The sequence below is a fragment of the Platalea leucorodia genome (assembly GCF_965183815.1).
Source record: "Platalea leucorodia genome assembly, contig: HAP1_HAP1_SCAFFOLD_148, whole genome shotgun sequence".
NCBI lineage: Eukaryota > Metazoa > Chordata > Aves > Pelecaniformes > Threskiornithidae > Platalea > Platalea leucorodia.
Genome location: NW_028121395.1, coordinates 14,218 through 26,227, shown reverse-complemented (window position 1 = coordinate 26,227; position 12,010 = coordinate 14,218). Strand labels below are relative to the sequence as shown.

Genomic DNA, 12,010 nt, shown 5'->3' with positions numbered 1-12,010 from the left:
CCAGCTGGGAGCGGTGCAAGCACAGAGCAGCTGGGCACCAGGCTGATGGACAGAGCAGCCCTCCTGGATGGGAGCACTGACGCAGGTTTACTCTGCGAGCAATGGGACAATGGGGGAATTTTACCCTTTCCAAGAACATTTCCCAAGTGGGATGGGGGTGTCTGATTTCTAAACCACAGCGTAACGAGACACATTTGCTGCACCTCATCTCCCACCTTCCTCTGTGGAAGAAAGCATCCTCCAGAGATTTCACCCTCCGCTGTAGTGCAGCACAGGGAACTCCTCCCCAGGAACCCTCCCTCCAAACACCCTGGGCTGTTGCTGCCTCCATGGGTCATTGCTGTAAAGCAGGGCTGACCCTCCAGGAGCCCCTGGGGAGAGGGCACGGCTCTGCACAGCACACTCAGCCAGCACAAACCAGAGCTGAAGCCTCGGAGCTGCATAACAGTCCCCCAGGAAAGAAAAGCTGCCTTAGGTATTTCACAATGAATGAATCAAATTTGGCTCAGAGAAGCTTCTCTGAATTTTTCTGCTTTATCTCTTTTGGCAGTTTCCATGCCCAGAAGCAGCAGATGTCCAATGGCAGCTCCATGAATGAGTTCCTCCTCCTGGCATTCACAGACAGGCGGGAGCTGAAGCTCTTGCACTTCTGGCTCTTCCTGGGCATCTACCTGGCTGCCCTCCTGGACAACGGCCTCATCATCACTGCCATCGCCTGTGACCACCGCCTCCACACCCCCATGTACTTCTTTCTCCTCAACCTCTCTGTTCTTGACCTGGCCTGCATCTCCACCACTGTCCCCAAAGCCATGGCCAATTCCCTCTGGGACACCAGGGCCATCTCTTACGCAGGATGTGCTGCTCAGCTCTTTCTGTTTGTCTTTTTGATATCAGCAGAGTATTGCCTTCTCACCATCATGGCCTATGACCGCTATGTGGCCATCTGCAAACCCCTGCACTATGGGATCCTCCTGGGCAGCAGAGCTTGTGTCCACATGGCAGCAGCTGCCTGGGGCAGTGCTTTTCTCCATGCTGTGCTGCACACGGCCTATACATTTTCCATACCCCTCTGCCAAGGCAATGCTGTGGACCAGTTCTTCTGTGAAGTCCCCCAGATCCTCAAGCTCTCCTCCTGAGATGCCTACCTCAGGGAAGTTGGGCTTCTTATGGTTAGTCTCTTATTAACATTCAGCTGTTTTGTTTTCACTGTGCTGTCCTATGTGCAGATCTTCAGGGCCGTGCTGAGGATCCCCTCTGAGCAGGGACGCCACAAAGCCTTTTCCACGTGCCTCCCTCACCTGGCCATGGTCTCCCTTTTAGTCAGGACTGCCATATTTACTTACCTGAAGCCCCCCCCCATCTCCTCCCCATCCCTGGACTTCGTAACAGCAGTGCTGTACTCGGTGGTGCCTCCTGCAGTGAACCACCTCATCTACAGCATGAGGAACCAGGCGCTGAAGGATGCAGTGTGGAAACTGATAACTGGATGTTTTTCTGGAGTAATAAACTGCCCATCATATTCTGCATAGCACTTATAACTCATTACAAGCCCAGCCTGTCTTCTGTATTTTTTGATGTCGGTGGTGTTTTTTTACTTGGGATAAAGTTGTTGTCCCCTTTCTAATTCATTTTCTGCTTTTCTTTTCTGACAGAGTGGTAGTTTAAATGAGGAGCCATGCTCTCTGTGTGTTTAAACAAAATAAAGGGCACTTCAGTAACTATATTTTTACCTGAGATCCTTCCTGAAAGGCCTTTTTGGAGCTGCAGGGATGGTTCCTTTATGCATGGGTGGAGGGGAAAAAGAGTCCCAGCATGGCAGCACTGCCAGGGAGCACCAGCACTTGGTCTTCAAGAGCTGTTCTCTTTCCACATCCACACTCTCTTTCTGATCCCTTGTGTTGGTGTCAGCACTGAGTGCTCTGGCAGCTTGGTCACAGTCGTGCTGCATGGTTGTCCTTTGACCGCAGGCAGGGACAGGCAATGGGCACTTCTGTGACAGAGCTGGCCTCCATAACAGCATTTCCAAAAAGAAAGGTGATCTCCTCAGGGCAGTGCCTGGAGGCTTACGTCTTCTTCCAAAGCTGCTGTCAAGAACAAGCTCAAGATAGTACCCTGCTGAGGAAAACACCAGTGAACATCCAAAATGTGTGAGTGTGCAGGGCTGGGGCACACAGCAGTGTCCTCGCACAGCCAGGCCTCCAGGGACGGACTGGAAGGACCAGCAGAGCAGGGTCTGGTCTGTGCCCGTGTTTGCCTGACACCCTGGCCAAGGTGCCCCAGGGCAATGGCCACAGACCAGCCCCTTGCAACCACCATTCCCAGCACTGGCCTCTCACTCCAGCTCGGAGAGGTTCTTTGTCCCTCCGTGGAAGGACACCGAATGACTAGGTCAGAAGTCCATGTTTGCATTGTACAGAGGAGATGTAAGCATGCACATCACGTACGTGAGGTGAGATGGTCCTGAGTGAGCACAAATGCCATCAGCTATTCCTTCGGGTTCCATGGAGGCCTGTGGGACAGACAGCGCCTCCAGGTCACTTCTCGTTGGGAGCAACGTCCCATGGGAAACCGCCTGAAGGCAGCAGTGGGATGTGCTTCCTTGAACTGCGCTCCCTGTGTCCATTCCTCATGCCGAGGGGCATCTCAGACGAATGCAGAGCAGGGCGATACACCACAGGGCTGAGGTGCCTCCCAGCCTCTGGCAGTGGCAACAGGAGACCAGAGAGCCATTATGCCTGCTGCAGTGCCCTGCCTCCGCACGTGCAAGGGAAGGACTCGTGCCTCTGAACACCCCTGTGTGTAGGAGGAGTGCATGAGGTCAGCTCAGATGTGGACGCCTGACAGAACCCTGGCCTTTCTGTGTGTGACTCCAGGAACAAACCCCACTGGCCCAGGGAGATTCATCTCACCCGCCTCGGACAGGCTCATTGCAAATGCTCCTGTCTGCTCACGTCACCCTTTCTGGATTGTGCCCTCAAAGGTGTCAGAGCCATCAGAGAGGTTCTGGGGTCCTTGGAAAAGGCAAACATCAAACCCTTCTTCCAGAAGTGCAAGAAGGAGGACTGGGAGAGTTACAGGCTGGTCAACGTCACCTCAGTCCCTGGGAAGGGGATGGGCCAAATACTGCTGCAGCCATTTCCAGGTACTTGTAGGACAAGGAAGGCATTGCTGAACGTGTGTGGGTAGGGGAAAGAAGGGGATGTTTTGTTCCTGGAGCTTAGCAAGGGTTTTGACATGGTTTCCCATGGTCTCATTATAGCCAGATTGGTGGTATCTGGATTGAAGAAGTGGGTGATGTAGTGGGTGGGAAGGTGGCTGGTGGATCCACCCCAAATGTCAGCAGTGGTAGAGTCCTGCTGGTGGCCACTTCCTAGTGGCATCCCTCAGTGCAAGCACTGGGGCCAACACTCTTGAGTGTCTTCATTAACTGCCTGGATCATGTGCCGGAGTGCCTTTTCAGCTCCTTTGTGGGTGATGCCAAACTGGGCAGACCTCTTGAGTGACCTCATCTGGTTCACCATGCCTTGAGCAGGATAGCTGGACAAGGTGATGTTCAGGGCTCTCTTGCAACCTGAGTTATTCCAGGATTCAGTGAATCTTTTCCTTGGAGAGCTTTTTGAAGACAGAATAGACAGAGGAAGAAGGAAAAAAGAGAGAGACAGATATCAGATAAAACTGATGAAACAAGCTTACGTTTATCTGTTCAAATACTGAGCCACAAGGAGGGTGATGGCTGGGTACAGTATCATGTGGTCAAATGTGTCTTGGGAACTCATAATCCAGTAGGAAGCCAATGGCTGTGAAGGGGGCTGTGAGGTCACTTCTGCCTCTGGAGGTGAGAGGCCAACCGCAGGAATGTGTCTGGGAAAGACACTGTGAGGTCACTTCTTCCTGAAACAGCCGATAGGCCAGCCCTTGACTCATGGCTGGGATATGTGCTTCTAAACTCACCTCTGCCAGTGTCTCTGACAGGCCAGCAGAAGGCACCTGGTTGGCACATTGGCTGGGAGACCCCCTCTGCCGAAGGACCTAGGCTCAGTGCAGGAAGGGGGTTTGTATTTTGGCTGTCCTGTCTCTTCTGCCTGAGTACAGGATGGGACAGCAGCAGGCACGCAGCTTGGTCATGTCTATATGAGAAGCAGAAAAGCTCGCAGCCTTGGAAGATCATGGAGAGGTTACTTCTGTCTGGTCAGATGAAGGGCTCCAAGAAGGCTTATGGTTTTCGATGCCTGTTTGAAGGGTTATTTCCCAGATGGTGGAGCTTTCCTTGGAGGTAGGAAAGAGCAGGAGAGAGAAACACTGCCGCACAGTGCAGCTGGGATGGCAGAGATTGGACATGAGGAGGAAGAAATGTCACTCAGAGGGTAGTGCTGTGGTACATGAAGTCCTCCAGAAGGAGTATGAGATCAGTCCATCTCCTTGTGTTTCAAGGAACAGAGTGTGAGGGTGGACAGCCGTCAGTGAATGTATGGAAATGGCAGGGTGAGAGCAAGGTGAGGAAGCCAGATGGGTGTCTGCAGCCTGCAGGGCAAAAGAAGCAGCTGTGGGACAGCGTAGGACAAGCTATGGTGGAGATGGCAAAGAGCACTGGAAAGGCTGGAAGTGGCCCAGAGAACCCAAGGCTGTTCCCTTTAACTATGGCAATCGTCCCTGCCACCAAGGTCTATGAGGAGACATGTTGTCCTAAGGCACTGGGGGTCCTCATTGCCTCCTTGCACACCCCCAGTAAGGCTGGGAGCTGTCATAGCCTTGTCCTGCACTCAGCATCACCCCCCCCCCACACATCCCACTGCCCCAGGAAGAGCCCTGAGCAATGCGTGAGGGACAGGACCTGCCTTCCCCGGGGCTGGGGGTCAGAGCTTGGCCTTGCTGCTTCATAAAACAAAACCAGGGTTTTCTCAGCAGCTGAGCTGCCTGCACATTCCCTTTGCCTGCCTGCAATCATGGCCTCCAATTCTCTGCTCTAACGAGTCCCTGGGGAGGCTTTGCCAGTAATGGCCCTCAGTGGGGCTTATGAATACTTCAAGGTACTTTGGGTTTTGCTTTTGGTGCTGACTCTTGGGGATGTTTGTGCAATCTCCTCTCAGTGCCTGCAGCTGAAGGACTCAGCACAAATACTCCATGGGGCTCATTAAAATAAAGCAAGCCCTAACGAGCCATGTCTCTTCCCATAAGTTTCATCAAGTCTTCAAGAGTTGTACAGATAATTGGAGCTGTTTCCTAGCATAGTTATGGGGAAAGATTTCAAAGAGCTTCTAATAAACATAAGGTTTTATTTTCAAGGGTGTAGTTTATTACTTTTCAGTTTAGAGAAGGGTTGACAGCAGCATTCTCCAATAAATATTGCTGCAGGGTGTCTCCTCAGGAGGTCTGGACTGGTAGGAGAAGCTGTCCCTTGAGCTCTGACAACCTCCCACCTCACCTCCCCAACCCCACCATTTCTCTCCTTGCCCACCTGGGACTTTTCCTTACAGCAGACTTCTCCACTGATCTCTGCAGCTGGATGGTTCAGCTCCTTTGCACCATCTCCCCCCTGCTCTCCTTAGAGACCTGGCTGCACACAGGCACAGGAGGGTTTTTCCTATTTGCAAGCAAAGGAAAAGTCAAGCATGGTCCAGTTCCATAAAGAAAACAGACTCTGCCAGCATATGCTAAGTCCAAGCTGCCTCTAATGAGGTTGCCTTTCTACAGGGGATAATCTTAGGAGAACTATTTCAGGTAGGCAGATCCAAAGAAGAGAGATATAAACATAATTAAAGAGTTGGCTAAGGAGACAATTAGACTGCTGCAAGACAGGCAAACTTTTAAGTCCCTGATGTCAAAGCAGCAACTAGATGGGTGAGATGATTCTGAATGAACCAAGAGTAAGGGCAGGAGAAAACTGGAGAATAAGGGAAAGGGCCTTTGTCTTGGCAGTCTGCACCTGAAAAGATGACGTTAGAAATGGTTCTTCTTTCAAGAGAGCTGAAAACATGTGAAAGATAAAAATTAAATTTATATAAATACTATTAATTTCTTTTAATAATTTAAATTTAAACTTAATTTGAATATAAATTCAATACACAGTAAAACAGACAGAATAGTGGTAATGAAGTGACACTGGAACATTGATATTACTTTGGAATATCCCTTTTGAAAGGTCACGGGATTGGTAGAGGTCTCTTGGGAGTGAGGACAAACCAATGTTGCACCCATCGTTGAAAGAGGCCAAAAGTGCAACCCCGGGAACCCCAGGCTGTACAAGCTCACTTGGGGGAGGAGTGAGCCTTCCCATGAGTGCTCTTGGGTGACATTGCTGGGCACCTCAAAGAGCAGAAGGTGTCCAAATGCAGTCAGCATGGATTAGCCAAGGGTAAATCATGCCTCACCAACCTGACGGCCTTCCTGATGAAGGAACTGCTTTTATGCACGAGGGGAGAACAGTGGATGTCCTTTACCTCAGCTTCAGCAAGGCTTTTGGCATGGTCTCCCTCGATAGCCTTGTACCCACGTTAGGCCATTACAGTCTGGATGGGTCGACAAACAGATGGGTGAAACACCAGTTGGAGGATGAGGCTGACAGAGCAGCGCTGAAGGGTTCATGCCCTACCTGGAGGGCAGTGGGCCATACTGGGACATTGTGGGGCAGCACAGGGGACTCTCCTGAGCCCTATGCAGTTTAACACCTGTATCCATGACACAGAGGAGGCAACTGTCACCATGTTTGTGGATGGCACTAAATGGGGAGGACCATTCCTGTGCCCTAGGGATGCCATTCAGGGCAAACCTGACAGGCAGAAGGACTGTCCAGTCCAGAACATCATGAGACAGAAGAAGGACAAAGGCCAGGCCCTGTGCCTGGGGTAGCCTAACAGCCTGCAGTTGCAGGGCCTGGGGACTGCCTGGCTGGGGAGCAGCTCTGCGGAAAAGGCCCTGGTGGTGGTGGGAGACAGAAAGCAAAACATGACCCAGCAGTGCGACCTGGTAGCAAAGGCAGCCAGCAGAGTCCTGGAGTCTCACCAAAAGAGCGAGGGCAGTGATTGTCTCCCCCTGCTCATCGCTCCTTAGACCACCTGTACACAACCGCGTCCATTTTTGGTCCCCCACTGGGGAAGGGGAGGAGGGAGGGAGCGCCTGTGGGGCTGCTGGGCTCTTGGCCAGAGATCACCCGCACAGCAAGGGAGGTGTTGGTAACTGGCAGGGAGTTGAGTGGAGAGTCATCGAGCTGCTCAGGTGCTGGAGCACTTGCCTGGGAGGAGAAAGTGGAGGAAAGGGCCTTGTTGAACGTGCAGAAGGGAAGGTCTTGAGAAATTAATAGTGACCTGCCAGTCCTCAAGTGGAGGCTTTCAGGAAAGTGAAACCGGTCTTGTAATGGTATTGCTTGGCAGGAGAATAATAGGCAATAGTCAAATGTTGAAATGAGGAAGTTTCCGGCCAGAGATAAGGCAACGAGATATCTGCAGAGCATGGGGTGCTCTAGGCTGTAAACAGAATGTAAACAAATCCTCTGACTTGGGATTTCAATCAACTGAAATTCTCAATATTTGTCATGACCAGGCCATGAGCACCTGACCTAGCTGGAGCTGTCTGAGAACGAGCTTGCCTGAGAGACCAGCTGTGGCAAGAGCTGTGGGATTTTGTGTGTAATGGCTATCAGTAGGAAAATGGTCCCCTTTTGATTTATAATGGGAGTAGAGTTGGGTATGACTGAGCTCCGAGGAGGATGGGGGTGACCATGTAGCAAAGGTCCCTCCTCAGAGCTGGGGTGTATGGCCAGAGATGGCAATGGCCGGTGGGTGGGACTGGTCTGGGACAATTTTCCAGGGGCAACTTCCCTGTGGTGTTCAGGGCACATGGCACAGACCAGGCCCGTCTCTTCTGCACCTTGGATGCCTTGCTTCCTTCACCACGACACCTGGCTCTCCACTGGGAGTGCTGGCTGCCCCATCCCTGCACACTCACACACCTTAGCTCTACACCGGTGTTTTTCTCTCCCGGGCTCTTTCCAGCCCAGCCAGACCCTCCCCACCTCTCCCCACCTCCCCTGCCCTCTCCCCAGCCCAGCCCAGCAGAGCAGCCCAGCCTGGGCTGGCTCCATGGCACTGCCCAGCGCAGGCTGCTGCAGAGCTCTGGGCACTCACGCCACGGCCCTAGCCCCTCTGAAGGGCACAGCAGCTGCTGGGGGGCAGACAGCGGGGCTCAGGCTCCCCATCAGCCCCACGGCTGGTGCTGGCCCCAAGGCCATGAGGTAACAGAGGCTAGTTGCTCTCTGGCTCTCCTCAATTCATCTTGTAGGTGAACCCCAGCCCTGACTGAATTTGCCCCCTCCTCTGCTGCCACCAGCCCCACTGCCCAGGGCAGCACCAGTGTCCTGGCCCTGGGGGTCCTCAGGCAGCTCCTGCAGCTCTCCACTCTCCCTTCCCTGTGCCTGCCAACTCCCCACTGACTCCCATGGCACTGCAGGTATCCTTTTTCATAGGTACCACAATTTAGCGCTTTACTTTTGGGGGACTTCATCTTTGAGGGTGTTTCACCTTCTGAGTCTGCATTCATTCCAACCCCAGGGCATGTGGGGAGTCCCCATCCTCTCCTCTCCTGACTTCTCCGAAGTATTTTCTAGACAGTCTGGTACATGCCATGTGTCCTGTCATACAAGAAGCAACCTGAGGAAAAAATGGGGACCTGATGGACCATCTCCCCTGCCCTTGGAAACCAAGAAGAGAGACTTTAAAACCAGAGCTTTTGATTCAGTGGAACCGAGTGTTACCCTGAGCTTAACCCCAAAACCACCGAGATCAAAAGGAGAACAGAATCTTTAAAGACCAATTCCTTGGACATTTTCTTGGAAGCAACTTTGAAGGAAGAGCCCAGCCTTCAGGCACTGCATCCAGGAGATCCCCTTTTATTGAAGATCTGCTATCTGACAGGCCACATGTGACACAGTGTTGTCAGGCACAACAGCATCAAACCTCCACAGAAGGAGTATAAACCCACCAAATTACCCCTAATAGCATTATCACAAGAGAAAAAAAACAGAATTGTGGCCTAAGATAAACTCTGGGAAACATGCAGAGGAGGAGAGGCAGGTTATTGTCAGTGAAACAGCACCCATTGGATCAACTTCCATGAGGCATCCTTGAGGTCCTGGTTCCTCATGCTGTAGATGAGGGGGTTCACTGCTGGAGGCACCACCGAGTATAGAACTGCCACCCCCAGATCCAGGGATGGGGAGGAGATGCAGGGGGGCTTCAGGTAGGCAAACATTACAGTGCTGATAAACAGGGAGACCACGGCCAGGTGAGGGAGGCACGTGGAAAAGGCTTTGTGGCGTCCCTGCTCAGAGGGGATCCTCAGCACAGCCCTGAAGATCTGCACATAGGACACCACAATGCAAACAAAACATCCCAAAAAAAGAAAACCACTAGCCACAAGAAGCCCAGTCTCCCTGAGGTAGGAGTGTGAGCAGGAGAGCTTGAGGATCTGGGGGATTTCACAGAAGAACTGGTCCAGGACATATTGCCTTGGCAGAGGGGTATGGAAAATGTATAGGCCGTGTGCAGCACAGCATGGAGAAAAGCACTGCCCCAGGCAGCTGCTGCCATGTGGACACAAGCTCTGCTGCCCAGGAGGGTCCCGTAGTGCAGGGGTTTGCAGATGGCAACATAGCGGTCATAGGCCATGATGGTGAGAAGATACAATTCTGCTGACATCAAAAAGACAAACAGAAAGACTTGGGCAGCACATCCTGCGTAGGAGATGGCCCTGGTGTCCCAGAGGGAATTGGCCATGGCTTTGGGGAGAGTGGTGGAGATGGATCCCAGCTTAAGAACAGAAAGGTTGAGGAGGAAGAATTACATGGGGGTGTGGAGGCGGTGGTCGCAGGCTACGGCGGTGATGATGAGGCCATTGCCCAGGAGGGCAGCCAGGTAGATATGTAAATATGCAGTAGATTTGTTCCAAAACTGAAATAAAGCCTCTGGCCTACTGAGGTTGGGGTGGCTGGACCTAACCACTTGTTAAGTAAAAATATATGAGAGTTGAATCATCTGCAGGCTGTGAGCGTGCCGCTTGCCTCACAGGGCTACAGGTAACGTGGCAGAAGGGCAGGGGGGAGTTCTGGTTAAAAAGGCTACATCGGGCTCTGGTCTCCATCTGTTCCACCGCTCCTGCATAGGTCGGCATTCTGCCTACAGCGATGTCTCACTGACCGTTTCTCCCTTTTTTGTGCTCCCCAATGGATATGAATTGGACCCAGAAAAGCTTCAGCTTTGCCTGGAAGTTCAGTTTGCCCTTTTACTTTGCGTCTGCTGTGGATGGCACCAATGCAGTGAAGGTAAAACGTAGCTATTTGGCTCAGCATCCATGAGACCCCTCTACCGTCCAAGGACACAGAGACTGCGGGAGGCACAGAGAGCAGAAAATGGGCCAGTACATCTCTTTGGCTACTTGGGAGCTCTTGGGAGCTCCAGGTAGTTGCAGAGGGTTTTATTTTTCTCGGGGTGTGGGAACAGTTTCCGTATGCTACAGGAGCCAGTGACCCTTTCTCTGGGTGACAAGCGTCTTCCTTCTCAGCTCTTCAGTGATGCTATCAAACCGGCAGTTGCTTACAAACAGAATTCAGGAGGTTTCACGGACGAGGTCACGCGAGAAGTGGAGGTAAGAAAGGCTCCGCTTACAGCTCTCCTCCTCAGCGATCAGCAGCTCTGCTCTTTTTTTCCCTTCAGGGAAAGCAGAGCCTGTGGCAAAAGGTGAAACTTTGCAGGCGTGGAAGGTTTCGCCTTCTGCTGGTGATGCCATGTGCTGCTCGTCTCTCGGTTGGAAGGGGGGAGGTGGTGACCCTCTGAAGAGCCCACGCTGCCCTTGACCGAATTTGAAAGACCCACAGCAGAGCGGAGCTGGTGCAGCTCGCTGCGGTTCTCCTCCTCTCTCTGGGTGAACCCCTTCCGCGGGGCTTGGCTTTGCGTCTTGAAGGCATCGTACCCGTGTTTCCCTTCTGCCCTGCTTTGGGGACATCTCTCTATCGGCAGACGTCCCCGCAGCCTGACCCTGGCTTTCGCCACTGCTCTCAGGAAGCTGAACCCGTCTCCCCAGCGTGCCAAACTTGCGCTCAGGACACGAGCGCTTTTTGGGAACTCGCATCTTGCGGTCGTGGAACCCCAGCCACTGACGTAGCATGTTGTCAGCTCTGACACTCTCTGCGAGGCGTCGGGCACGCAGGCGAGCTGTACGTAGGAGCTGCGCTGGAGAGGCTGGTCCGATTCCAGCAAGGCGATGTTGTTCCTCTCTGAGATATTTCTATAGTGTTGGTGAACCAGGAGCCGCTTAATATGGCGCACGTGGGCCTCAGGACCCAGCTGGGTGGCCCCCATCACCACGTGGTGATGTGCTTGGAAGGCAGATGGAGAGAGGGGTCAGAGATGCCCGGTGCCTATTACCCAGGGATCCTCTGTCCCCCACGATGCGTCACATGCTGTGGCGAGCAGCCATGGGCTGGAGCCCACAGGTCCCTCCGCAACCAGAAACTCCTTATTGTCCTGCTCGACGGCTTGCTGCTGTTGAGGCTGAAGGTTGGGCCTCTTCCCTCCCCACACGGCGTTGCATGGACAGCAGGGCCAGGGAGCCCCGTGGGGCATGCGTCTGTCTGTCTGCCTGCCCCTGTTTCTGCTTGAGCCCCATAGATGAGTTGTGCCAGCAGCCTGGGTCCTGGCAGAGAACTGAGGCTCCCACATGGGGTTCAAGAAGCTGTGGCGTGGCCACGGGGGACAAGCAGGGACCCTCCAGTGAACCCCATAATGGTTGCCCCAGCTCCCTCCCAGAGCCTCGGGCCACCTACCCACAGCTGTCCCGTGTGCCTTGCGCAGGCCAGCACGTGGCCAGCAGGACGAGGAGGGGGAGCAAATTCATGGTTGCCATCGGCACGTGGCAATGGAGGGCTTGTCGCCACCGGTGCAGCAGCCGACATAGCGCCCGCAGTAGTCACATTGCCTGCAGTGGCCTCGGCCCTGGGGCACGGTGGCCTCTTGGGGTGGGG

At 53.3% G+C, this 12,010-nt stretch overlaps 1 protein-coding gene across 1 annotated transcript; it reads left to right on the top strand.

The window, feature by feature from the left end:
• Nucleotides 1-677: 677 nt before the first annotated feature.
• On the top strand, nt 678-10,635 carry LOC309603612 (olfactory receptor 6Y1-like; the record flags this gene model as incomplete). The annotated part of the gene is made up of 3 exons (XM_082338412.1): nt 678-800; nt 1,218-1,319; nt 10,552-10,635. Coding segments are annotated over 3 exons (309 nt in total), but the record flags the coding sequence as incomplete, so codon positions are not given.
• Between the last annotated feature and the right edge of the window lie 1,375 nt (nt 10,636-12,010).